This window comes from Vigna radiata, chromosome 8 (assembly GCF_000741045.1).
Source record: "Vigna radiata var. radiata cultivar VC1973A chromosome 8, Vradiata_ver6, whole genome shotgun sequence".
NCBI lineage: Eukaryota > Viridiplantae > Streptophyta > Magnoliopsida > Fabales > Fabaceae > Vigna > Vigna radiata.
The window spans coordinates 1,289,753-1,315,040 of record NC_028358.1 but is presented as its reverse complement, the minus strand read 5'-3'; the positions used below and the strand labels follow the sequence as shown (position 1 = coordinate 1,315,040).

General features: G+C 31.6%; 4 protein-coding genes across 4 annotated transcripts; 3 read left to right on the top strand and 1 right to left on the bottom strand.

The window, feature by feature from the left end:
* Positions 1–355: 355 nt before the first annotated feature.
* Positions 356–5,422, top strand: LOC106770813 (transcription factor E2FA). Its single transcript, XM_014656624.2, has 14 exons — positions 356–751; positions 1,992–2,196; positions 2,370–2,423; positions 2,536–2,621; positions 2,721–2,809; positions 2,922–2,976; positions 3,199–3,251; positions 3,337–3,387; positions 3,510–3,558; positions 3,680–3,745; positions 3,841–3,917; positions 4,208–4,436; positions 4,612–4,678; positions 4,777–5,422. Exons 1-14 carry the CDS (start codon positions 554–556, stop codon positions 4,899–4,901), a joined length of 1,404 nt encoding a protein of 467 aa, XP_014512110.1. The 5' UTR covers positions 356–553; the 3' UTR covers positions 4,902–5,422.
* A 5,033-nt stretch (positions 5,423–10,455) lies between these two features.
* On the top strand, positions 10,456–11,185 carry LOC106771590. Its single transcript, XM_014657582.2, has one exon. The coding sequence runs from the start codon at positions 10,751–10,753 to the stop codon at positions 11,168–11,170; it is 420 nt and encodes a 139-aa protein (XP_014513068.1). The 5' UTR covers positions 10,456–10,750; the 3' UTR covers positions 11,171–11,185.
* Positions 11,186–11,385: 200 nt separating this feature from the next.
* LOC106771720 (putative HVA22-like protein g) lies at positions 11,386–15,223 on the bottom strand. The gene is made up of 7 exons (XM_014657723.2): positions 15,020–15,223; positions 14,873–14,929; positions 14,690–14,788; positions 14,121–14,177; positions 13,983–14,046; positions 12,751–12,966; positions 11,386–11,754 (listed from the first exon to the last, which is right to left on the bottom strand). The coding sequence occupies exons 2-7, from the start codon at positions 14,902–14,904 to the stop codon at positions 11,413–11,415; spliced, it is 810 nt and encodes a 269-aa protein (XP_014513209.2). The 5' UTR covers positions 14,905–14,929; positions 15,020–15,223; the 3' UTR covers positions 11,386–11,412.
* Positions 15,224–21,818: 6,595 nt separating this feature from the next.
* LOC106771544 (transcription repressor OFP6) lies at positions 21,819–22,718 on the top strand. The gene has a single exon (XM_014657540.2). The coding sequence runs from the start codon at positions 21,913–21,915 to the stop codon at positions 22,459–22,461; it is 549 nt and encodes a 182-aa protein (XP_014513026.1). The 5' UTR covers positions 21,819–21,912; the 3' UTR covers positions 22,462–22,718.
* Positions 22,719–25,288: the final 2,570 nt, after the last annotated feature.

Sequence of the window (25,288 nt, the reverse complement as noted above, 5' to 3'; positions counted from 1 at the left end):
TCATAATAGAGACGACAAGCTAATGTTTTTATCTATAAAGAAAACTGTAATCTTAAAACATAAATAGCCTCTATTTCAAGTTTCATTTCATTGATTTTGAATTCTCTTTGGTTAAACTGTAAATTTACTGTTTCATAAAATTTGAAATTATTAAAGTTATTTTTATTTGTTTAAATATTAATATTAGCATTATCATTAAAGTAAAATTTTTATAACTGTGAAATTACTAGCATATGTAAATTATTAAATATAATAATAATAATAATAATAATAATAATAATAATAATAATATTTAGGGTTGTAGTGATGTAAGAATAAAAATATGTTTATTAATTTTGGCGCATGCAGTTCCCTCCACATCTATCCGAAACTAAATTCCCTCCTTCCCTCGTTTTCTGCTCTCGCCTCCTCTACGCTCCTAACTCCCTCTTTTCCTTCCCCACTCTTTCTCTCTCTAAACCTCCTCACTTTCTCTCTCTAAAACCCTACTTTCCGCCCATCCTCGCCCTTTTCCCTCCAAATTCCCCCCAATTTCGCTCCGCCCCTCGCCCCCATGTCCACCGCCGCCGGACCTCCCGACCGCCGTGCCTCGCCGCCGCGGGGGGCTGCCGGCACCACTGTCCGCCCCGCCCTCAAGCGCCACCTCGCTTTCGTCACTAAACCGCCCTTTGCTCCCCCGGACGACTACCACAGCTTCTCCTCCATCGACTCCCGCCGCCTTGCCGATGAAGCCGTTGTCGTTAGATCTCCAGTGAGTACATCGGTTTCCTCTCTCCGCTCTCAAATTCACCTCCGCGGCTCTCGAATCTGGAATGTCCTCTTCTGCGTTGAATGCGATGTTAAATTCACTAACTGCGATGTTAAATTTACTTGACGGAGATCTCCTTCGTGTTTTAACGGTTGTGTTGTGTGTTGTTATTCTTTTCTCTGGATCTTTTCCCTTTCCTTAGTGAATGAACGACTTGATGATTATTCGAGGGTGCGATGGTGTTTCTTTTGTTTTTTGGGTTAATTTTCTAGTTTTTCGGGGAAAAGTGAAGTCAGTCTCTCAGTCTCAATCTGTCTCTGATGATTATTTCAGAGTGCGATACTGTTTCTGTTATTTTTTTGGGTTAATTTTTTATCTTCTGTGGAAGAAATGAAGTTAATCTCTCAGTCGCAAACTGGCTAATCAGTGTAGGTTGGGGGCATGGTCAGGGAGTTCTGTGCGACAATCAAGTGGGAAGGGGGTTTAGTGGAGGTTAATTGAGCGGTAATTTAATGGGCCACTTTTGATGTGGTCAGATGTTTAAGGAGACCATGCTATAGTTGTCCAAGAGTTAGGTTTTGGACATACAAAGTTATTGGGATGGGAAAACTTATTTTCTTTTTAAATAGTTAGGTGATTTGTATGACAAAATCTAAATCAATTCTTGAAGTTGAGTGATTATGAGTTAAGATCAAGCTCTTTATGGAAGCTAAAAAAATAAGAGAAACAAGAAAGTGAGAGAAAGAATTTGGTCAACCTCAACTTCTGTAGCACTCGTACGAAGCTGGAGGATGTATGTCATAAAGTCATACAGTTGATCCTTCGAACATTTGTGGTCTTTGCATGCTATCAATGAGCTAATTCTTGTCTGTGTCTCTAACTCTCATTTGCAGTCCTGCATATTGATTTGTAATTGTTTACATGCAGTTTGCTATGCATAGTTAATCTAGTTTTAGTAGATGGGTAATGCTGGGTCGTGAGCTTCTTCATCTCTGACTCAATGTGATAAGATTGATTTTCTTTTGTACTTGTGTTTATCCCCTTCTTTCGTTGATGTTTCAAAGAATATTATATTTAGCATTGTTGTAATCGTTGTAAATATGGAAGGATGAATTAATACCTTTGTTTGATTGGTTGCATTCATCTTCTCCATCTCAACCAAATGTTTGTGTTAGTGTCTGTATGTTTGATCATCTTATTTCTGTGCTACGTTATAATTTGTTGAAACTGATGTTGGTTGCAGTACATGAAGCGAAAGGGTGGAATGAATGACAGCGAAGGAGAGTCTCACACACAGAAGTGGAGTAACAGTCCTGGATACACTAATGTTAGTAACATAACGAATAGTCCCTTTAAAACTCCAGTGTCTGCAAAAGGAGGAAGGACACAGAAGGCAAAGGCTTCCAAAGAAGGCAGATCATGTCCTCCCACACCCATCTCAAATGCTGGTGAGAGAACATTTCCTTTTATCTTTATTGTTCAACAACATTCGGTATTCTGTTTGAGAAGATTTAGTGCTTGGAAACATTTTGTGCACAAAATATGAATTCTGATTTACATTTTCCTTTATGTGCTCCATCCATAATATACTGTGTTTAATCAGACAGTTTTTCTGATTCAGGTTCCCCGTCTCCTCTTACTCCTGCCAGCAGCTGCCGTTATGACAGTTCCTTAGGTAATTTTAGCGGCATTCTTAACGATAAACGCTTTTCAGTTCAGTCTCCGTTATGTTTGATCAACGGAGTTATTTCAATGTCAAAAGAATGACAACATCCACAACTTCACAGGTCTCTTAACCAAAAAGTTCATCAATTTGGTCAAGCATGCAGAGGATGGTATTCTTGATCTAAATAAAGCAGCCGAGACTTTGGAGGTCCCTCTTTTTTCTGCAAAAAAAGTTCAAACCAAAATATCTTATATTTATTCTTCCTCTATCATGTATGGACTTACTTCTTTTTTTCATTTTCCACAGGTGCAAAAGAGGAGGATATATGACATAACGAATGTTTTAGAAGGCATTGGTCTCATTGAAAAGAAACTCAAAAATAGAATACATTGGAAGTACTGTGAATGTGACACATTTTAATTTTTTTCTTTAATGTATGTTCCTTGGAATTTTGACATATATGTAGTATTAGAGCAAAGTTCTTACATCAAACCTTGTGGATCCTAGGGGAATTGAATCTTCCACGTCTGGTGAGGTGGATGGCGATATATCTGTGCTTAAGGTAATTAATGTAGGTGTTGTATATTTTCGAATGACCTATTGACACCCAAGTAGCTAACTGTTATAGAATTGACAGTGTCACAAACATTTCTCATGTACCTTTGTTTGTGTGGCAAGCAAAATTTATTGGATCCAGAACTTATATTTTTCACGATTCACCATATGAAGATATTTAAAAGGATTAAATGACTAAGTAACTGTCTTTTGTGGCTATGTCCTGCAGGAAGAAGTTGAGAAACTTTCTTTGGAGGAGCAGGGATTAGATGATCAAATAAGGTTATATGCTTGCTTTTTGAAAAAGAGCACAAATTTGCTATTTCAAAACTGTTGGCCAATGCTTATTTTTCTAAATTTTTGGCAGGGAAATGCAAGAAAGATTGAGAAAGCTGAGTGAAAATGAAAATAACCGGAAGTAATCTACTCTCCATACTCATTCGTTTCTTAGATTTGTTTTCCCTTTGCTCTCCTTTTCATAAGAAATAACAAAATGTTGTCACTGTATTATAAATTTATACCAATTTCATATCTTGTTAGGTGCCTTTTCGTGACCGAGGATGACATTAAGAACCTACCTTGCTTCCAGGTCATTTTTTGCTTGCGTAGCACTCCCAGCTTATAAACATTGCTTTAGCTGTCTTCTCATGTAAATTCTGATTATTGTTAAGGTTTTCCTTTTATTAATACTGGCGTATTCCTGCAAGCAGAATGAAACTTTAATAGCAATTAAAGCTCCGCATGGAACTACCCTGGAAGTCCCTGATCCTGAGGAAGTAAGTTTAGTGCATAAATTGATGAAAGATTCATGCACTTTATAAAACTGATGTTCTGATGCATGATGGAAAATTATCGCTTCTATATGCATCAGGCTGTAGACTATCCTCAGAGGAGATATAGAATCATTCTTAGAAGCACAATGGGTCCCATTGATGTCTACCTCATCAGGTACTTTTCTTGGCTAGTTTTATTTACTGAACTTTTTTGTTTTTTTGTTCTTATGCTGTGCATCCAGAAATCACATTAGTCCGTATTTCCTATCCAATGTTCAATTCATCTTTGGTGTTGACACGGTATTCCCACGACATTTTTTTAAGACTAACCCTCATGCTGGGGATGGTTTAGTAAACGCTTGCTGTGGTAGTCATTGCAGTAATTCTCTCCTTCTCTAGTTAATCTATCTAATCTAATTTTATGCATTGTTTGTTTATTTCTTGGAACTTCTGAACTCTTTTCAGTCAATTTGAAGAGAAATTTGAAGAGATTAACGGTGCTGAGCTCCCCATGATCCCACTTGCTTCCAGTTCTGAGTCCAACGAACAAGTAATGACAGAAATGGTTCCTGCCGAATGCAGCGGAAAAGAATTTGAACCTCAAACTCAGCTGTCTTCTCATGTATACTCCGATATAAATGCTTCGCAAGAGTTTGCTGGTGGCATGATGAAGATCGTCCCTTCAGATGTTGATGTAAGTATATCATAATCAAGATGATTTTCCCCCCTCTCCCCCTTCGAAATGGATGGTTAATGATTAAGTTCTTCTGATGGTATTATTTTAAACTCAGCATTCAATGATTGGATAAGAGCGTTCACGGTGGAATGCATTGACACTGTTTGCTGATATTCTTTGTAATTTTCTGTAGAATGACGCTGATTATTGGCTTCTATCAGATGCTGACGTTAGTATAACAGATATGTGGAGAACAGATTGTATCCTTTTTTTAATTACTTTTATGCATTCTGTCGTCTGTGTCTCTCATGTTTTATTTATTGGACTATACTTTATTCCTCAACTCCCACTAAAACAGCTACTGTTGATTGGAATGGGGTGGACATGCTTAATCCTGATTTTGGAATCATTTCGAGACCTCAAACTCCATCATCGGGGTTTGTGGAAGTGCCAACACCAGGAGCAAATTCTAATCATAAGTGATTTGGATTTGCCAAATAGCGCAATCAGAAGGTATGGATGATCTTCATCCTTTGCACAGAGGGAAACTTCTTATAGAGTGATTGCTAGCCTTGAGGATGTCAGGAATTGTTGCATGTCAAGCTGCGAGTGGTTGCTTTACTTATGTTAAATCATTAACTCGGACAAATAAAGTTAGTTACAGTAGACATACTATGCTCGTAGTGGATTTAGCTTGGAAATAGAGCAGTTGTCACAAGTTTTATTGCAGAAAATGTTGCTACTGTATGAAATGTAAGCTATAGACAGTCTCATAATCAGTATATATTGTGATATAATTAGTCCTATCTGAAGTCTGGAATCGTGGTTCCAGTTTTTTTGAAGATGGGAGTTACTACATATGCTGACTGCAAACATCCAAAAGGGTGTACTGGATAATGATAGGACAGGACCACCTCGTTATTGAATCACCATTCATGTTGCTTGTAAACAATTTCATAATCATTCATCAGTCTAGTGATAAAATTGTCAATTATTTTCTTCCATGTTTTTTATTTTCTATTTACAATGGATTATGACATCTGAATTGAGTATTTGAATGAATGCTGAGTATGAGTGAAATGTGTATATTTATTGATAAGAATGAATGGGGAATGGATTTGTGTATTAAAATAAATAAACAGCACAATTTTAGGTTATAATTAAAAGGAATGTTGAAATTCTTGTGAAATTGATCTCAAACAGTGAAAAGTAATTCATAAATCCATTAAGAAATTGTGTGGCTCTTTCTGACTGACAAGTCATTGTAATTGAATTGTACTAGTCAGTGCATCATTATAATAATATCCCAATGCCTTTCACGTTTTCGTTTGCATTCTATGCATCTTAGGATCATAGGATTACCTAACCTTCATTCACTTTCTAAATCACCAAACCTCACTGTTAATTCATTACCCACATTTATAATATACTTAAATCTAAATTTATGTTCAAAATATAGTAAAAGGGATTGAGAGAATAAAACATTGACTATTTATAGATACCCATTAAACCTAGTTAAATAATGCCGTACCTAAAACTCTATTTTCAAACTATTGATTAAATTTTAACAACTTTGTTACCGTTTAGCAAAGCAGTTGACTTTAAACTTTGTTTGGTTTCTTTTTCAGTATTTGTGAAACTTTCGTCGCTTAAATATATTCAATGCAATAATTAACTCCGTCGAATAAAAAAAAAAGTCCTTTTATTTTCTTTTGGTGTTTTATAATAAAAAATTGAAAAGTTAAAGCATTTACTTTGTCCACATAAAATGTAAAGATTTTGTACTTAAATGATGCCTCCCTTGAGATGTGAAAGCTCAACTTTATCACTTTAGATTTGGAGTGCAAAGAAAATTATTCTTATTCCTATAGTCTATCAACATAAATAAAGTTGTAAAAGAAATTATGAATTTTAACCATTTTTATTATCACATATTTATTCTACACAGTTATTAAAATATATGCTAAGTATATTTTAATAACATAGAGTTTATTTTTCATAACATAATCTTTTGTATTAAAATATTAAATACAGAATTTACTATTCACCAACCCTATTAATTTTATGTTAATACCGATGTTATGGTTATAAGTTAATTTTAGTTTAGAAAAGTTGTTTTACTTTTGTATATAAGTTTCTAAACAGTAATACTGAATGTAATGCTACATTTCTTTTATTAATTTTCATTGCTTTATTTTATATGCAAATAATAAATGAGAAAAATATAGAGACACGTAATATCATAAAATATAAAAAATTATATATTTTTTCTTAATTTGTATGACAAATCAACAATCCAGCTTATTATCTTCCAACGTGGTGTCAACTTTTCTCTCTTTTTCTTTATTAAATAAAGTTAGCAGTAAAAGTGAAAAAATAGAAAAAAAGTTGACCTCTCAATTTTTTTATTGTTCTCACATACCAAGTTCTATATTTAATGTCCATTTCTTGTTTCGTTTTTATTTTATTTGTAGTTTTGATATTAAAATGCCTCGATCGTGTTCTTATGTCAGCAGAAAAGATGATATGATGTGTTAATGATAAGATGGAATATAATTTTGATAAGAAATAAGTTTGGATTAGCAAATCTCCTGTGATAGTTATGTATGTTATTTTGAGGATTAAATATGTTTTTAATTATTTAATTTTGTAAAAAAATAATATTAGTCTTTTTTTTTTTTAAATTTTAGATTGATTTAGTTTTCAATTTTAGAATTACGTTGATCATCTAATTTTTTTAATTAAATTTTATTAAATTTATTTAATTATAAGATGAAATATAATTTTGATAAAAAGTAACTTTAGATTTAATTCTAATAACGAATCTTTTTGATAAATTATGTATGTTATTTTAAGGCTTAATACTTCAAATGGTTCTCTGATTTGTCAACTCATTTTGGTCCTCTAGTTTGCAACGGTCTCAATTTAGTCATAATTTTTGAAAATTTGAACACATTATATCACATATGTTAAATGGTAGCAGACGGCGTTAAGTGTTGATGAGTTGTAATTTTAGTTTTTATCACGTGTCAATATGAAATAAAATGGAATGTATTTGGTAGATGACGAAGCCCTAAGATTTAAAGGCAAGCCCTAAGTTTTAAGGGAATTAGCACCGACGTTCACGAGAGTTTTTTTGAATCTTTTAGTTTCTTAGATGGAATTAGCACCGACCTTAGCATCATGTTCTCCACTGATTTTCTATTGGATGGCCTGTACATTTTTTCAGCTTTCTTTCCCCAAACACAAACACCTTCATCCTCTTCAAACTCTCATTTTTAGCTCTCTCAGCCTCAAAATTTGCATTTATCGGTTGCAATTTCCTGCAAAGCAAGAGTGATGTCAATATTCAAGAATTATTTAGTCCCAAGTTAAATGTGTGCCAAACTAAAATAAATTTATAGTTCTGGAAAATATGTGCGAAGTCCAGGGAGATACCTTTTTCAAAGATATCCTTTCCTTTAGCAGGGAGCTTTCCTCTTCCTTTAGTTCAGCAAAGGTCTGAAAAACGAGTAAAAAACAGCGATAAGCATATTCGTACAACGTATATGAACAGCGATAAACAAATTTTAGTGCCCTCAAATTTGGGACTTTTTGTTAGCAAGATTGTATGATGATGGAGAAGAAGGAGACGAACTCGCCGGAGACGCCATTCGGTCTGGTGATGACAGTGGAGATGCATTCGTCACCGAGAAGTGGGTTGGTGAGCCCTTGCGGATGATTCCCCTTCCGGTGAGGGTTTTCCATGTTTGCCAATAATGGAGGCAATGAGGTTGGCCCAGACATCCTGCAAATAAGTATTAGCGCCACCATCTTGAATGCTGAACGAGAGAGTCCTAGAGCCCTTTAATTGAAAAAGGTCTTTTGATGATTTTGTAACTGTGGTTAAACAAGACTGCTTGCAGGAGCGGTACTTAGTTGGAATCCGTCATATACACCCTCATAAGAAGCTGTAGAAATAGATAAAATTAATTTAAGAGTTCAAAATTTGGAACGCAATCAGCCCATCGGAATCAACCAATTTGAACTGGGGATGTAGCACCCTGTTGATCAAATGAGATACCAACAGTGTAAGGACGAGAGGGGATGTCGTGTGGCTTCGTGGTCCACGTAGATAAACCAAAAAAAACATTCAATTTTATTTACTATGACACGTGATAAAAACTAAAATTATAACTCATCAACACTTAACGCCGTCTGCTACCACTTAACAGATGTGATACAATGTGTTCAAATTTTCAAAAATTGTGACTAAATTGAGACAGTTGCAAACTAGAGGACCAAAATAATATTAGTTGACAAATCAGAGGACCATTTGAGATATTAAGCCATTATTTTAAAGGTTAAATCTTTTTTTAATTTTTTAATTTTGAATTAATTTAGTTTTTAATTTTAAAACTGTAAATTTAATTTTTTTAATTAAGTTTTATCAAATTTTTTTAATTTTAATTAATAAATCTAATAAAATTAAGTTAAAAACAATTAGTTTTATCTATTTATAAGATTAAAGAATTAAATTGGATCAAAGTTTTAAAAATAAAATATTTTTATTTTTTATTGAAAATTAAGAAAAAGTATATATTTAATTTTTTAAAGATGTCTTTGATATATTATCTTTAACTATTATTATCGATTTTTTTAACCAAATCACTTTTCAAATATATCATATCTATACCATTTTCAGAATTTGTATTATTTTTCTTTTCCTCTCATCTTGCCTCTAATTCTTTTTTATCATGATATCATAGTAGTCTATCTAACATCTTCCCTGATCGATTTAGTTGATTTAATATCCAATAAATAAAAATTAATTTTTAACTTCCATTTTAAAGCTCTTTCTGCAAGTTAGTTGGATTTTTTTATGAAAATTTGAAATATTTTTGAAAAAGAACTTTTGAAATATATTTGGTATTGTTGGGGTAAACTTAAATTTCAGATATTTATTATTTTATTAGTTTTGGGTATAGTAATATTTGGTTTGGTTTGATAGAGATAAAATAAGAATGAATAGTTATAATTTTTTATTTATCTAAATAAAATATTATTTTATGATTATGAGACTAGATTTAATAATAATAACAATATCATTAACACAGTACTCACAGAGAGTTAAATTAGCACATGTTTTAGTTCTTTTTCTTTTACTATTCTCAATGTTACAATATAATCAAACATCATCCATCAAACCACAAATATGTAAGTATTGTAAACTTATAAACAATTTTACATTATTAAATTTTCATAAATATATATAACACTAAATTTACCTACGAATTCACATTCGTACTTATTAATAAGTAAGTAAATGAAATATTTCTTAGTGATATTTGTTTATTTCTAATATCAATGTCATAATAGTAATGAAAATTGTGCGATATTGGGACTTAACCTTGTGGACAAATAAAAATAAAATTATTTTTATTGATTTTGTTGTTGTTATCCATCACAAAATAGAATCCATTCACTATTTATCACACATTAAATGTCTCATGTAATTTTAGATCCATAAATATACAATTTATGACATATTTAATCTCTTTTAATTTCACATTGTCCTTACTATATAATTATTCATTTATAAACCAATGGATTAGGATCCAACAAAAGAAGCTTCAACATAAGTTGTAAAGAGATAAAATAATATTTTTATGCTAACAATTACAAGAGCAGGAAAAAAAGAAGTAAAAGTGCACCAAATTTTTGTATTTTCACCCAATTTTATGGGTTATATTATTCTTTTTAATATGAAAATAATTGCTAAGTAGAGTTACTTGGAATTATAATAAATCACCTCCATAATAAGTTTGACTTTTCAAAGCAAAGAATGTAATTAAGCTAAGGAAAGTTTAGCACTAAAGAGCTTGTTAATTACGTCGTGTAAACAAATATTTAAAAAATCTTGTGACATACAAATTTATTAAACAAATTCCTTCAATTTGATCTATTATATATATGAAATCTATATTTAATAAAAAATTAATAGAATTTTACTCTTAATTGATTTTTGTTATACTATAAATGTAATTGTAAATTACAACGCATTAACTTGAATGACTAACAGAAAAGAGAGAACCAACTTCAGAAACTTCCCCATCGATGACGGACTTAAGACTTTGAGGGTTCCTATTTATAATTTTACTTTAATACTCACTTTAATTAAAATTAAATATTTTTTTCCTTAATTAATTGCAATAACCACCAATGGAAACACGACGCGTGTTCCTTATTATTGTCCCATTTGAAAATTCAAATAGACCCATTCTTATTTTCCACAAACGTGTACGTTTGTTACTTCTCTCTCTCTCTCTCTCTCTGTTCAGTGTTCCACATCCATGGCTAAGTCTTCTTCTACCACTCTCTCTCATATCCTTTCTTCTTCTTCTTCTTCTTCATCAATTCAAAGCCAAACTCCAAAAATACAGCTTCTGAATTTGGGCTCTCTCTCAGTGAAAACCGCCACTTACACTTCCCTCAGAGACGTGCTTCCCTATTCCGCCGCCGCCGTCAACTCCCCCGCCGCCAACCAGTACGACGTGCCCATCCGCAACCGACTGGTGAAGCAGGCCGCATGGGCCTACCTTCAGCCGATGTCCACTTCCCCCAGCGGCGGCCCATCAGGCCCACACTTCTTCCGGCGCAACCGTCTCGCCACGTGTCTCTCCTTCATATACCACCACATACTCCCTTCCCTCACCCGAACCCTCCACCGAATTCTCCACATCTTCCCTTGCTTCCTTCCTGTAATCTTATGATACCATAACAATATATAATATTACAGCCATTTTTTCTCACTCAAAATTCAAAAACTTACCTTATTGCTTCTTGCTTATTTCTTATTGCAAATGTATATATTATTATATATATTATATCAGAGCATGTTTACATATATATCGGTGAATGATAGTTCTGGAAAGAGGAAACGGAGTCTAGTGTTTTCAATCTCTGGGGATTGAGTTTGTGAGGACTATGTATGTATGTATGTACAACGCTGTTATCACTGTTGTTTCTGTTGGTTTTGACGTGTCGGGGTTCGAGGGGTTCGAGGGCTTTGTGGTTGTTGTTGAGAATCTAAGCGCCTGAGCCTGGCGCGTGCCTGCGTGATTCTGTCCTTGACGCTCACGGGCTCGTCGTCGTCGCGGTGGCCTTCGCCGTCGACTCCGACGGTTTTTGGGTCCCGCGCTTGTTGATGTTCTTTGTATTCGGATTTGGAAACGTTGTGAAGGTCGACGTTTTGGGTTTGATTGCCCTTGCTCAGGGTAGTGCTCTGCTTCATGAAGGATGATTGAGCTTGCTTTGAAGCTTCTTCTGGGGCACTTTCAGAACGTCCCTCTTTTTTCTGCAATGGGTTGTGCTACTTCCCTGTTATACTTTTCACACTATTTCTATTTCTATATATATATATATATATATATATATATATATATATATATATATATATTATAGTATTCATACAAGGTGTATACTCTCATACAGACTTTTATTTATCACAATTTTCAAATTGAATTGATTGATAAACTTTTCATTTTCTTTTTCACATGTGATGTTATTATTTTTATGTTTATAGTATACCGATATAATGAGATTCCATTTATAAAAACATTCTGCATAAATTTTAATTTTTGTTTCATTAAAAAAATTTGGAGGTATATGATTGTAATTTATTATAATTACGTGTGATTAATGTAACGTATAAAAAGTTATTAATATTATAAAAAAGATATATATGTAATTCGAAAAAGCCAATGATTTATTTCCTAATTACCTATTTGAAACGATAAAATTTTGTAAATTTGGTATTGAAAAGGAAAATGTTAAGGAATATATATATCTCTTTTGGTCGAATAAGTTAAGAAGAGAAAAACACAGAAGCTGTGATGAATTTGGATTTTGATCTTTTTGTTAATTTTAATTATTTTAAATATGACGTGACGTGTGGTTTGGTATGACAATAACTACATGGAGACGATACTACATTAAATGCGTGTAGATAAATGTTACATTCAATTCAACAATGGAATTAATTATGATAAATAAAAAATAAAAAATTAATGGATGAAATTTCTAAAAGAATTAATTAAATCAACGTGGAGGGCTAATAAATAGACAGAAAAGACTAAAAAAATATTTGTATTAATTATTTGATCTGAGTTTATATGAGATAAATATATATTAGTGTGGGATTATGGATACATATACACATAATGACTGAGTTGAGAACTAACATTATTTCTAATGACATGTATATATATATATAAATAATAGAATGAGGTAGTAAGAAGAAAGAAGGGTAAATTAATCAATTGTTCCTAATTCAATCAACTCTAGATTTTACCTCTGAATTAGGGTTTGATGAAAATTTATGAGATTGAGAAGCCATTTGATGAAGAGCTTGAAGAAATGCAGTTTGGCCATATTTTGCAATGAATTGCCAATAAAATATCACATAATCCCATCCTCTTGCCTTCCACTCCATTATTTTTCTGTCTATATCATTCTCATGCTTTGATACATATGGCTTCAAAAATGTCTCATAAATGTATCCTGTTCCCTGTAACATTCATATTTATTTTAAAACATTTATAATCACTTTTATTTTCAAGGTATATTAAAAATACAATACTAAAAATTTCAACCAAGAATCTATTTTTATGTTTCCTTTTACATTATTACTCTATTTGTTAAAAATTCAAATTGAAAGTTTCATTGTAGAAATAAATGATAAAGTTTAAGATGTGAAATGATGTCAAGTTTCTTATGTGGAAAATTTATATTTCATTCATAATGATCTACCAATATAAAATAATTCCAACACTATTAATATCTAAAAATTATAGCATTAATCATCAAAAACTTCAACAGTAATTTCTTTAGTTTGTCTTTGCTACATAATGTTAGCTTGGTTGGTTTGATGTTTGGAGTCTTAAAAAAAATGAATGTCACTCACAATTAATGCATATTTTTCATATATGAGGATCTTGTATAATTAATTAGGTCAATGATCCAAATACTAATCTGGCCAAAATGATCATAAAAATGTTTATTATTTAACAGTTTAGTTGTTTATTATTCTTTAATTTGTTTTGGTTTTGATACTAACTTGTAATTATATAAACTTTTTAATTTCATTTTTAATAATTATAATTATCTAAAAAGATATTTCAAAGCTATAATATATATATATATATATATATATATATATATATATATATATATATATATATACACACCTTAAACATATGTAGAAAACGTGGATCCAACTTATTCAGTGAGACTAGGTAAAAGTCAACTAGTTATATTTTTAAAAGTGTGTGGGTGTGGTATATTATTTGATATTATTATTATTTTCATTTTTTAAATATAAAAAATTATTATTTTATTCTTGTAATGTATATCAAATAAATATATATGTTGTGTCATCTTACTATTATCTTCTGTATATAAAGCATAACATAAACATGAGAATGGACATATAATCATTCTTTTCCCTCTCAAACAAGAAAGATGACAAATAATATTAAAATAATTGAAGAAAATGTGTATAGAAGAGAACAAATATAGGCTTACTTTAGTTTTGGGATACCACAACCAGACGAAGAACACCAGCTTCATCTCTCCATACAATGGCAGCCTTCATAAAATTCAGAGTTAGAATTTTTCGTTGAAGCTAAATCAAGAGGAAACAATAATATGCTCAACATTTACCAGCCAAAAAATATATCTGGAAACTTTTCCAACACAGTGAAAAGTGCCACAATGATCCTGCAAAAATAAACCATGGAAAATGTATTATGAATCAAAAAGCTAAGATTTAGCAACACCTTCAACATGAATTTTATAACACCATGCATGAACAAAATCAACAAGATATCTTCCCATTCAACTATCAACCTTATCCGCTATTCTTAACCTCACATGCACTCAAAAGGGTCAAGCTTATCTTCTGAAAAAGAAAAGTAATTTCTTCGGTTGAACATTGAATATCAAAGCTTTCAACAAAAAAAGTTGCAAGACTTAAAACCTAAAAGACATGTTATACAACATCAACATTCATGTTTATGTCGAAACAAGATTTTGCTTAACAACGATCTTAACAAATGATTTATAAGTTTTGCAATGAAAATTGACCTTAATTCTCCAATACCATCATGTGTAATAAATGATGAACATGAAAAAATTACACTGTACAGATTTTTGTAAACTAATATTTCTCTAAGACAGATGAGTTTGATAAGACTATAAGAAAAGAAGGATAGAGAGACGTATTTGCGTACCAATATTTACACCAGAAGCGAAGTTCCTCCATGTCTATCCTATTTTTCTCCACAGTTTTGTAGCATTCAAATCCAGGGTATGCATACCCCAAAAGGAGTCTGCAATTATAATGCAAGAAATGGATGAATAACTTTTCATAACATAATAAAAAAAAAACAGTAAGAAAAAAAAGAAGGACGTACATTAGGATTCGGTTGATGAAATCGCCTAACATCTTGAAGAAACAGTGGAAATGAAGTCTGAAAACGAAAAGAAGGAAACCCTAAAAGTGTTGACAAAGATGAAATGAGGAAACCCTAAAAGATGAAACGATGAAACGATGAACTTACAAGTTGTTGTTCGATAGGTTTGAGAGATTGAGAGGCACAGAATTCAAATGGGTGTGGGAATTGGGGTGCCTCCAAACCCAATTCCAAAGGAATATTAAAAAGTTGAGATTTTTTTTTTTCTTTTTTTATACTTTAGAAAGAAATGTGGTTTAATCCTGAAGAAGAATGGCCTCTGATTCTCACTTTTTCTGAAACGAAATGTGGAAGAAGAAGCCTTAGATTGCAGGTAACAAGAAAATCCTCCTTCAACACCATATATATAGTGCTGCAGTTACATCTAACGACGTTAACACGACCAATTCTGTTTTCCATTTTTTTAATGATGCAAAATGTTTTTCCAATAATAGAAAAATTGAGGAATTTCTTGCCTCAAACGCTTCAGGGATTTCTCCCAACGGTTTAGCGGTTGAGCACGCACGGAATCGTGGAAAAATTTGTGGAAGAAAAAAACTATAATGTATATGTATATATAATTGTTCTATAATAGTTAATGCATACTTTTTTATAATGTAAATGCATTTCTATTTAGAATCATGTGTGTACACCATTATTAATTAGATTTCTGATGTTCATATGATTAAATTTAAATTAAAACACTCAATTTTGGTAAGACCCTTAGTCAAACTAGTAAAATATATATATATATTACTTTAAATGATGTTATTAACAATTATTACAATTACAAAGTGGATGTTAGTTCAAGTGAACATGGTGACAAAATGGATTACGAAGTGGATCACGCATATACACTGGATAGATATGTTTATGTAGATTTTAATAATAATGTTCAAAACATTTTAAATGAGAATATGACAGTGAATTTAAATGAAAAAGAGAATGAATAAGTACATGGTATACATATCCAAACAAAATCAAATGATAAAGGATTGTCTAATGATGATTGACAATCAAATTTTTTTATAAGTCTACAAGACCGTGTGAAAGTGAGAGTGAGGGTAATGAAAGAGAGAGTTCTGGTCGATTTCGGATATTTGTTATATAAAATTTTATGATTAAGTATAAATGGAAAGTGTGAACAAATTTTACAAATAAGCGAGAGTTTAAGGAGGTTGTTAAAAGTTTTGCGGTGTATGCTGGGAAAAATTTGAAAGTTCATTAAGAGTCAAATGCATAGGTGCCCAACAAATGTGTTAATGGAAAGTTTATTGTGCTATTTGCCTTTATGTAAAACTTGACATTTGAGGAAAATTATGGATATGCATAGTTGCAAGAGAGAATTCAACACTAATATAGTGAAAAATAAGTGGTTGAGTGACATCTATACGTCTTTCCTGCATTTACAAGAAGTCCAAATTCCAAAATAAGTGATATATGTATATAATTCTTAGGAAATAGAATACAAATATGACAATATCTAAAACTCGTAGAAAGAGGTTAATGGTATTAGGCCAAGTATAAGGTTCATTTAAAGTTCAGTTTAAAAGAATTTATGACTATGAATTGTTGAAATGTAATTGAATCAACAGTAAAAGTGAAAGTTGACAACGATAGTGGTGATACAATATTTCAAAGAATTTATGTTTATATGAAAGCTTTCTAAGATGACTTTGTGTCTTGTAGATCCATTATTGGTTTGGATAGGTTCATTTTGAAAGCAAAGTATAGGGAGAGTTGTTAATTGTTATGGCTCGAGATCCTAATGAGCAGATGTTATCACTTGCCTACTAGAAGTCGAGAACAAAGAAACATGGACGTGATTCTTGGAGTTATTGATTGTAGACCTTGGGAGACACGATGTATGTGGTCGTTCTTCCTTACCAACACATTGAGGAAATGTACATACCTTAAACACATTGTTATTATTTTTCATTGAAACAAGTATTGGTCGAGATCTAAATTTACAAGTCAAGTGCTCTGTGGCACACTTGACAAAAACATGAGTAAAACTCTTAATAGTGTCATTGTTTGAAGTTTAGGCTTATCTCAATGACTGGAAACAAGTTCGTAGTTAATCTAGACAATGAAGAATGTAGTTGTAGGAAGTGACTCATTAGTGGCATCCCTTGCTGCCATGCAATTTCAATAATGAAGTTTTTAAATTTAAATCCAGAGGACTATCTACCTCATTGGTTTAGAGCTCCACATATGAAGAAACATATGCGTCCATCATCTATCCAGTAAATGGCCACATTCTATGGGAAAGAACATCCTTCCCTAATGTCCTGCCACCATTTAAGAGAAAGTTGTGTGGGAAAGCAAAAAAAAAAAGGTTTAATAGGTTCGGAGGTCCCTATATTTGGAGGTTTCTTTCAATTGGGTCCTTCAATTTTGAAAGTGACCAATTAGGTCCCTAATTTTGTCAATTTGAATCAATAAAAGTTTCTCCGTTAAATGCAGTTAACGCTGTGAAGTTTTTGAACATGTGACACGTTCACGCTTCCAGGTGGCACCATGTCAAGTGCATAGGTGGATTGTAAAAGGGCGAAATCCCTTTTAATTTAGGGATTTCACCTTCAAATACACCCTTTTGATTTAAGGATTTCACCCTTTTATAATCCACGTATGCACTTGAAACGATGCCACATGGAAGCGTTAGCGTGCCATATGTTCAAAAACTTCACGGCGTTAACTGCATTTAACAGAAAGGCTTTTATTGATTCAAATTGACAAAATTAGGGACCTAATTGATCACTTCAAAAATTGGAGGACCCAATTGAAACAAACCTCCAAATATAGGGACCTCCGAACCTATTAAACCAAAAAAAAAAAAGATTGGAACAATGGAAGTTAAGGAAGGATGACAACCAAAATAACAAAGGTTAACATCGAAAAAAATGTAGCATTTATTGCCATAATAGAATACATGACCATTACATCCTTAACATTACACAACCTACACTTTGATTCAAATTCAGTGCCCTAACATAATAAACCAAAGCACATGGTGAAAACCTAAAGGCATCAACCTAAACACAGACACGTAATAATTATATTCATTACACCAACAATACAAACGACTCATACTAACAATTACATCATTTTTTTTCCACTGCATTCTCTATATCACAAATCTTCTCCTTTACTTAGCAATGATTGCATCCCTTTCATTAACATTTTCTTTAGAACACCATTTGAAATAGTTACACCACATAACATGTTATTCAACACAAAATAATAAAGATAATGTTAATAACCAATAAATATCTGCATTAAAAATAATTCAATATACTATTATTAATATATAGTCTTGTAGTTAGGACAACCTTAAAATTGTCTCCGAACATTCTTTGAGGTTGTTGTCATTCTTACCACTACCATCTCACCACAATTACAAATAAGAATTATTTCAATTCTCCTTGAACTACTACCATGTAAGGAATAATAAATATTCAGTACTCCTTACTATTGCAACAAGATGAAGAAGATTGACAACCAAACATACTTCAATGAGCAACAAACACAATTTTTGTCAAGAGAATGACTTGTCAAAATCAATAAAAGATCCCATAAAAAAACTTACACGATTCAAAAACCTTAGTTTAGAAACCATTTTTATGGCCAATTTTGATCTAGTATACAATTAATTAAATTAATTCCAAGTAAGGTTGTGCTAGACGAGTCAGTTAATAAAAACGAATAATTCATTCTTATAATGTAAATTTATTTCCATTTCAGAGTCATGTACACCATTATTTATTAGATTTATGATGTTTTCAAAATCATGTAAATGATTATTTATTAGATTTATGACGTTTTCATAATCATATAAATGATTATTTATTAGATTTATGATGTTTTCATAATTATTTATTAGATTTATGATGTTTTCAGAATCATGTACACGATTATTTATTAGATTTATGATGTTGATATGATAAAATTTAAATTAAAACACTGAATTTTGGTAAGACCCTAAGTCAAAATAATAAAAAATATATATTACTTTATCTTAAAAGCATATATTTTTATCAACAAATAAATAAAACATTAACTAAAGAGTGAGTTTTATAAAAACTTTTATATGGGAATAAAAGTTGTAAGAGATCTTAAAAATGGTATAACATAATAATAATAATAATAATAATAATAATAATAATAATAATAATAATAATAACTAAAATAATGTCTTTATGCATTACTATTGTAATTGTGTTTGTGCAATTATTGTTTATAAAACATTCCATTTAAAAAAAGTCTAGAAATATAAATTTGTGTAAATCAACCATTATATATTCCTATGAATATATTTTTTACTTTTTTCTTATCAATCAGCATCTTCCATATATTGCACATAAAAGGAAAAAATAAAGTAAAGAAATTTAGTTTTACATAGTTTTAATAATTTTCTCAACAAGTTCATAGTTGTAACTTATAAGTAAAAGTAGGATAATCTTAACATTTGAGCTAACCTATCATTATTATTATAATCACAATATTTTTATTACATATGAATTTATGTTTATTATTTAGGATAATAATATTTAGACAACATTTTTTTGACAACATTTGAACATTGATTACGTGTTAACCTGTGATTGGTTAAAAATTAGTCCACAACAGTGTTTATGATTATTATTATTAATTGTGAAATAATTTTTGATCAATCACACATAATCAATGTTCAAATGTTGTTAAAAAAATGTTGTCTGAATATCATTATCCTTTTTATTACTATTTTATTGAAAGATGAGTGTGCGACTTTTCAACTATGCTACACCGATTTATTGCTATTAAATTATTTATATAACTGTCTCGAAATCCAGTATGTATTTTGACTGTGAAATGATCCCACAAAATAAGTGGTCCTTACCTTTACCTCATAACGTATTAAATTATATTGAGTTGTGAGATATGCTAGACACAGACCATTTATCCTATAAAAAAATTACGTAAAATTTTGTAAATTTAGTTCCACTATTTTAAAAGGATGTAACTTTTAGATTTGTATAATGTTGAGTTGAGTCAATGAGAAAACTGAAAATGAAGTAAAATATTAATTGTTAAAATCATATTATCTTTTTTCTTTCTGACTTATTCCATTTTATAGACTTTTTTAGCAATTGAATATAAATACACCAGATCTCTTAACATAATTTTAAAACGTAAACTTTATATCAGAGATTTCAATAATTGGAATTTTGCTTTAATATTGACCTAGGAGCTTTCTCTCAATAATTGATTAGGATTCAGAAAATTTTTCAACCTACATTGATGAAAAAGTCATAAAAAAAAAACTTTAACTAGTAATATCATAAAAATAACCGTTGTTTTGGTAGATATTTCGTGGGACTGAAAGACTAACGGACACGACTTTATTATTTCTTGATGCTTGGATTGACTGGATAATTCGTTTTTCTTGAATCTTGACCGCTCGTTCTTTTTCATCCTTAACCGTTCGGTGTTCTTCAAAGTTTTAACCGAGGGAAAAGGTACCTGCAATGGCATTCCGACATTCAGAGCGGTTTGATAAACCTCAGCTTACAATTGAATATGTAGTAAATGATTATCACTCTTTGAATACTCTGAAAAACTGAATTATATAATTTTTTTATAAACTAATTAAATATTTACTTAGAGTGATATTTATTTAGTTTTTAGTTTGATTGAACTGGGCCTTGAAAAATCCATTAAACCTAAAATTTCGTAAACAAAGGGGTTTTCCTTTCGATGAAATCGGGTAAAGCCCAATTGTAGCGAAGAAGCGTTAACATTTTTCTATTGGGGGTTACTCCCTGTACCTCCCCAATTCTAACTCCCACCCCCCATTCCATTTTTAAGATTTGTTTTATTAGTTTACTTTTTATATTAATTTTCAGATATTTTAATAATGGAATTTATATGTTTTGATGTATTATTTTTAAATATATTTTTAACGTATAAATGGGAGAGTGAGAGTTGCAGAGAGCGTTTGGAGGAGGAGCGTTTCAAAAGCTTTGGTGGGGGTGGGGGTGGGAATACGAAGGAGAGGAATTTGAGTCTGTGTGTTTTGACTGANGCAGACTGTAAAAGAGTAGGTTAACTTTAGTAAATAGGTGTAAAACGGTAAAAATAAAAAAAACATAAAGATTAATTTTGTATTTAAAAAAAAATCCAAAAAAATTGGGGGGGTGGGGGTTGGAATTGGGGAGGTACAGGGAGTAACTCCCTTTTCTATTTCGTGTAGAAATTATTGGGTCAAGCCCGTCATCTGCTATTTTTTCATCAAACATGATACTTTAATCAGTCCAAAATAACCCAAAATATATTTACATTTTAAATTGTATATTTTGAAATACAAAAATTTATAGTATTAGAAGAAGAAATTATGGAGCAAGAATTTCCGTTTTGTAATGGACGAAAACGCCAAATTTATCTATAACCCAATATCATAAAATTTCCCTAATACTTATTTCTATACTAAAAACCAAACACTTAACTTTGTTTTTTCTTGAAAATTAGTAGGTTATTTAATATATTATTTTGTATTACTTTAATTTTTCAACATAATATATAATAACAAAGATTTTTCTATTTTTTTTGTACATGAATAATCTTTTTAAATCTTTAAATATATCTTTATATATAATATAGAAGGACATTACTTTAAAAATAAAAATAAAACAAAATTATTAAAGTATAGTGAGAAAAATAAGATATAAACTAAAGCATGTTTTAAGTCAGGAATAAATTGATTTTGAGCACTGCTGTTTTTTTGTAATGATAATAGCATTCTATTTTAAGAATTAATATAACAATTAATTTATTTAATTACATATTTTTATTTTTAATATAATAAATAGTAAATAATAATAATAATAATAATAATAATAATAATAAATGTGTGGTCCAGGTGAGTCTCTCACTCACTCCCATAAAACCCTCTTCCCATTTCCACAACTCTCTCAGTCTCTCAGTCTCTCACAGCACACAACACATTGCATTACCAATCACCAATGTCAAGTTCAGCAAGAAAACTAACCTTCAACACTGTCTCCGTCAGCTTGGGCTGCGGCACCTGCAGAAGGCCCAAGCTTCTCCGTCACATATTCCACCCCAAACGTCGCCCCAAGAGGCCCACCTTCCGAGCCCAAACCCATCACTGGTCGCAAGACAGAGACGACACTACTACCACCGCCACCACCAGTACCACAACCACCACCACAACCTTCTCTCCGTGCCATGTCGACTCTTCCGCGCAGTTCTGCGACTACGCCAAGAGCGTGCGGGGGTTCGGCCGTGTGGGGAGCGAGGGCGTGGCGGTGGAAAAAGACTCCGACGACCCTTACCTGGACTTCCGACACTCCATGCTCCAGATGATACTCCAAAACGAGATTTACTCCAAAGACGATCTCAGAGAACTTCTCAACTGTTTCCTTCAGCTCAATTCACCGGACCACCACGGCGTCATCGTCAGAGCCTTCACCGAGATCTGGAACGGCGTTTTCTCCGTCAGCTCCGGCGCCACCGCGTTCCACCGCAACCGTAAGACTCGTGACTTTTAGCCGCTCCCACGCGCCTCGCCAATCGTGTAATAATAACTTTGTAACAATAGTTAGTAAGGTAGTTTAGTCCCTTAGTCACTAAGTAGCGCTCTGTTTGGATAAATCTGTAACCGGAAGAAAATACGAAGGTCTCTGGTAAAATCAATTTATGCACTTTTTCTTTAACAAAAAATATAATTTCTTAAAAATTTAGTGCATGACTTGATTTTAAACTACGAGAATAATATTAAATATTAATTTTCTTATTTTCTTCCATTTATCCGAACACGTGTTGTAGACATGTTTATTGAACTACTATATTTGTAAGTTGAGATATTTGTAACGTTGTATTCTGCGGCGCGTTTGGATCTCCACCAACTCATTCTCATGTTTTCACTTTTGTAAGAGTGCCATTATTATAAGAAAATAATAATCTTTTTTATATTTGAAACTCGCCATAAAAAAAAAAAGGAAATGACAATAATAAGAAGAGATTTTAGTAAAAAAAGGAAAAAATGTAGGCATTGGGATTTGAATGAAAATAATAAGAAGGGTCCAAGTTGAGAGAGACAGAAGGTTTTAATGGGCATTGAGTGACACGAGAATAGAAATTTTTGTGACAGAGCTTGCATGCACCATTTCCCATGTTGGCATTAATCCTTCTCTTCTCTCCGTACTCTTTGTTTTTAGTATACTTGCCAGTTGTGTGAATCAATTCTCTATTGTTTCGTCTCAGTACTATATTTTTTTTCCCCTTTTTCTCTCTGCATTTTCTCACCCTTTGCATGCATTTAGTTCTTGTTTCTATTTACTTTCTCATTCATACTCACACTGCCAACATCTCTGTTAATATTTACACCCTTTCTCAGGGAGGTAGGTTCCAGCCTTCATCACCTTCACCACTCATTTATATCTCTGCTTTCTTCATTCATTACAATATCTTTCAATCCTCATCTTAACAAAACCCTTCCTGCAATTTTTTCACTTTAATTACCTCATCAAATCAAAGACACACTTGAAAATATCTAACAAAATAATTATATTTTTACTTTTCTTATTCATTTATCCCAAATTTATTTTATCCTTAGAAAAATAGTGTTTTTCTTTTGTTTGTTGCATGGTGGTGATTGAAGAACTGAAAGGTGAAGATTTCAGTGAGTTCAATCTTCAAATGAGAAAAGAAAACCCAGAAAATGATGAGGATTCAAATGTGACAGTGGATGGTCAAAGGATGGTCAACTCTGTAGCATAGCATCTTCATGGTAGTAGCAGTGAACACATGGTGGACCTTTATCAGAAACAAAATCCAGAACATAATAACTTTTTGGGATAAAGATATGTAACTAAGTTAGCAAGTTTTCCAACTCAGCCTTCCCACATACTAGCTGTGAAGAGAAACATGTTCCTATTTTCCACAGCATATGTTTCTTTAATGTTGCAATTTTTTAATCATAATTGACAAATCGATAATGAACTTCCACACACAAACTCCATCTGAGAAACATGTAGGTTCTATCTGAGGAACATGATTAATGTTGAGAAGATGGTTAAGCCTCTGAAAGAGACTCAATATACCATTCTTTTCATAGCGGGGAACATCTTTGTACTTGTGTAGGGCAGAGTTAACATGATTTGTTACCTGAATATAAAGAAAAGTTGTGTTATGAGTTATCAGAAACAAAGAGAGCCAAGAAAAGTTAGACAGAAAGATGTTGATCTTGTCTTCACAACAAAAGCAAACTTCTCTTCAGATGAATTATTCAATCAAGACTTCAAAGAAATGGTCAGAGTATTATCAAGTTTTGCCCTTTGAAATACTCTGTTCTCCCTCAATTGATAACTAAATATGATTTTAAACATTCTGTGCTTGCAAGTAATCTGATACTTACATATTTTAACAGTTAGTTAGAATCCAAATGCAAAAGTGGATGATACTATGCTGATGAAAACATAAGATACTTCATTTGACAAATTAGCCCAGAAAGCAAAAATGTTACATGGTATGACAATCACTTATTTTGCTTGAGTGTTTCTTTCTTGATTTTTTTCTTCATCCACAAAAAAAGAAAAGTCTTTGTCCATAAATCAGTTAAGAATCATTTTAGTACCTTTTGGGTAGATTTTCACGAACAAACGAGGGACTTATTGATATTTAGATGGTCATTACTCTCCCAAAGAGTAACCCAAACCTTAAAACTCCTTTTCATTTTTATAAATTTTAAACTTAAACTCATTTACCACACAAAAAGACTTAAGGTTTAGGTCCTAATATTCCTCTTTGAAAAAAAACAACTAACATATTTCATGTTAAGAAAATTAACATTCAAAGATAATAATTAAAATATATGATATGCAATTATTAGTAATAATTGTAATGTGTTATGTTGGTTTTAATTTTTTTTATATTATTTAAGTCATTATTTTTTTTATGATATACAAAATTTGTTTCTATAACCTAAACATTGTATAAATTTTAATTAAGAATGTATATTAGATTTAAAATACATTCGTATATGTATTATGTATATCTTTTTGGTATAATAAGTTAGACTGACTGTCAGGTTGATTGATTAACCGATTGGTAGACCGATTGATTAACTGATTGGTAGACCAATTGATTGACTGATTGGTAATTCAACCAACCAAATATATAAAAAAGAGGTTAAATATATGTTTTAGTCCTCATATTTGTTCTCCATTCTCAATTAGGTCCTCATGTTTTTTTTGTCCCAATTGCATCCTAATATTTGTAAATTTGAGACAATTAAGCCCTCTCCGTTAACTGGAACTAACGTCGTAGGCCAATTGAGAGGGCTTAATTGTCTCAAATTTACAAATATTAGAATGC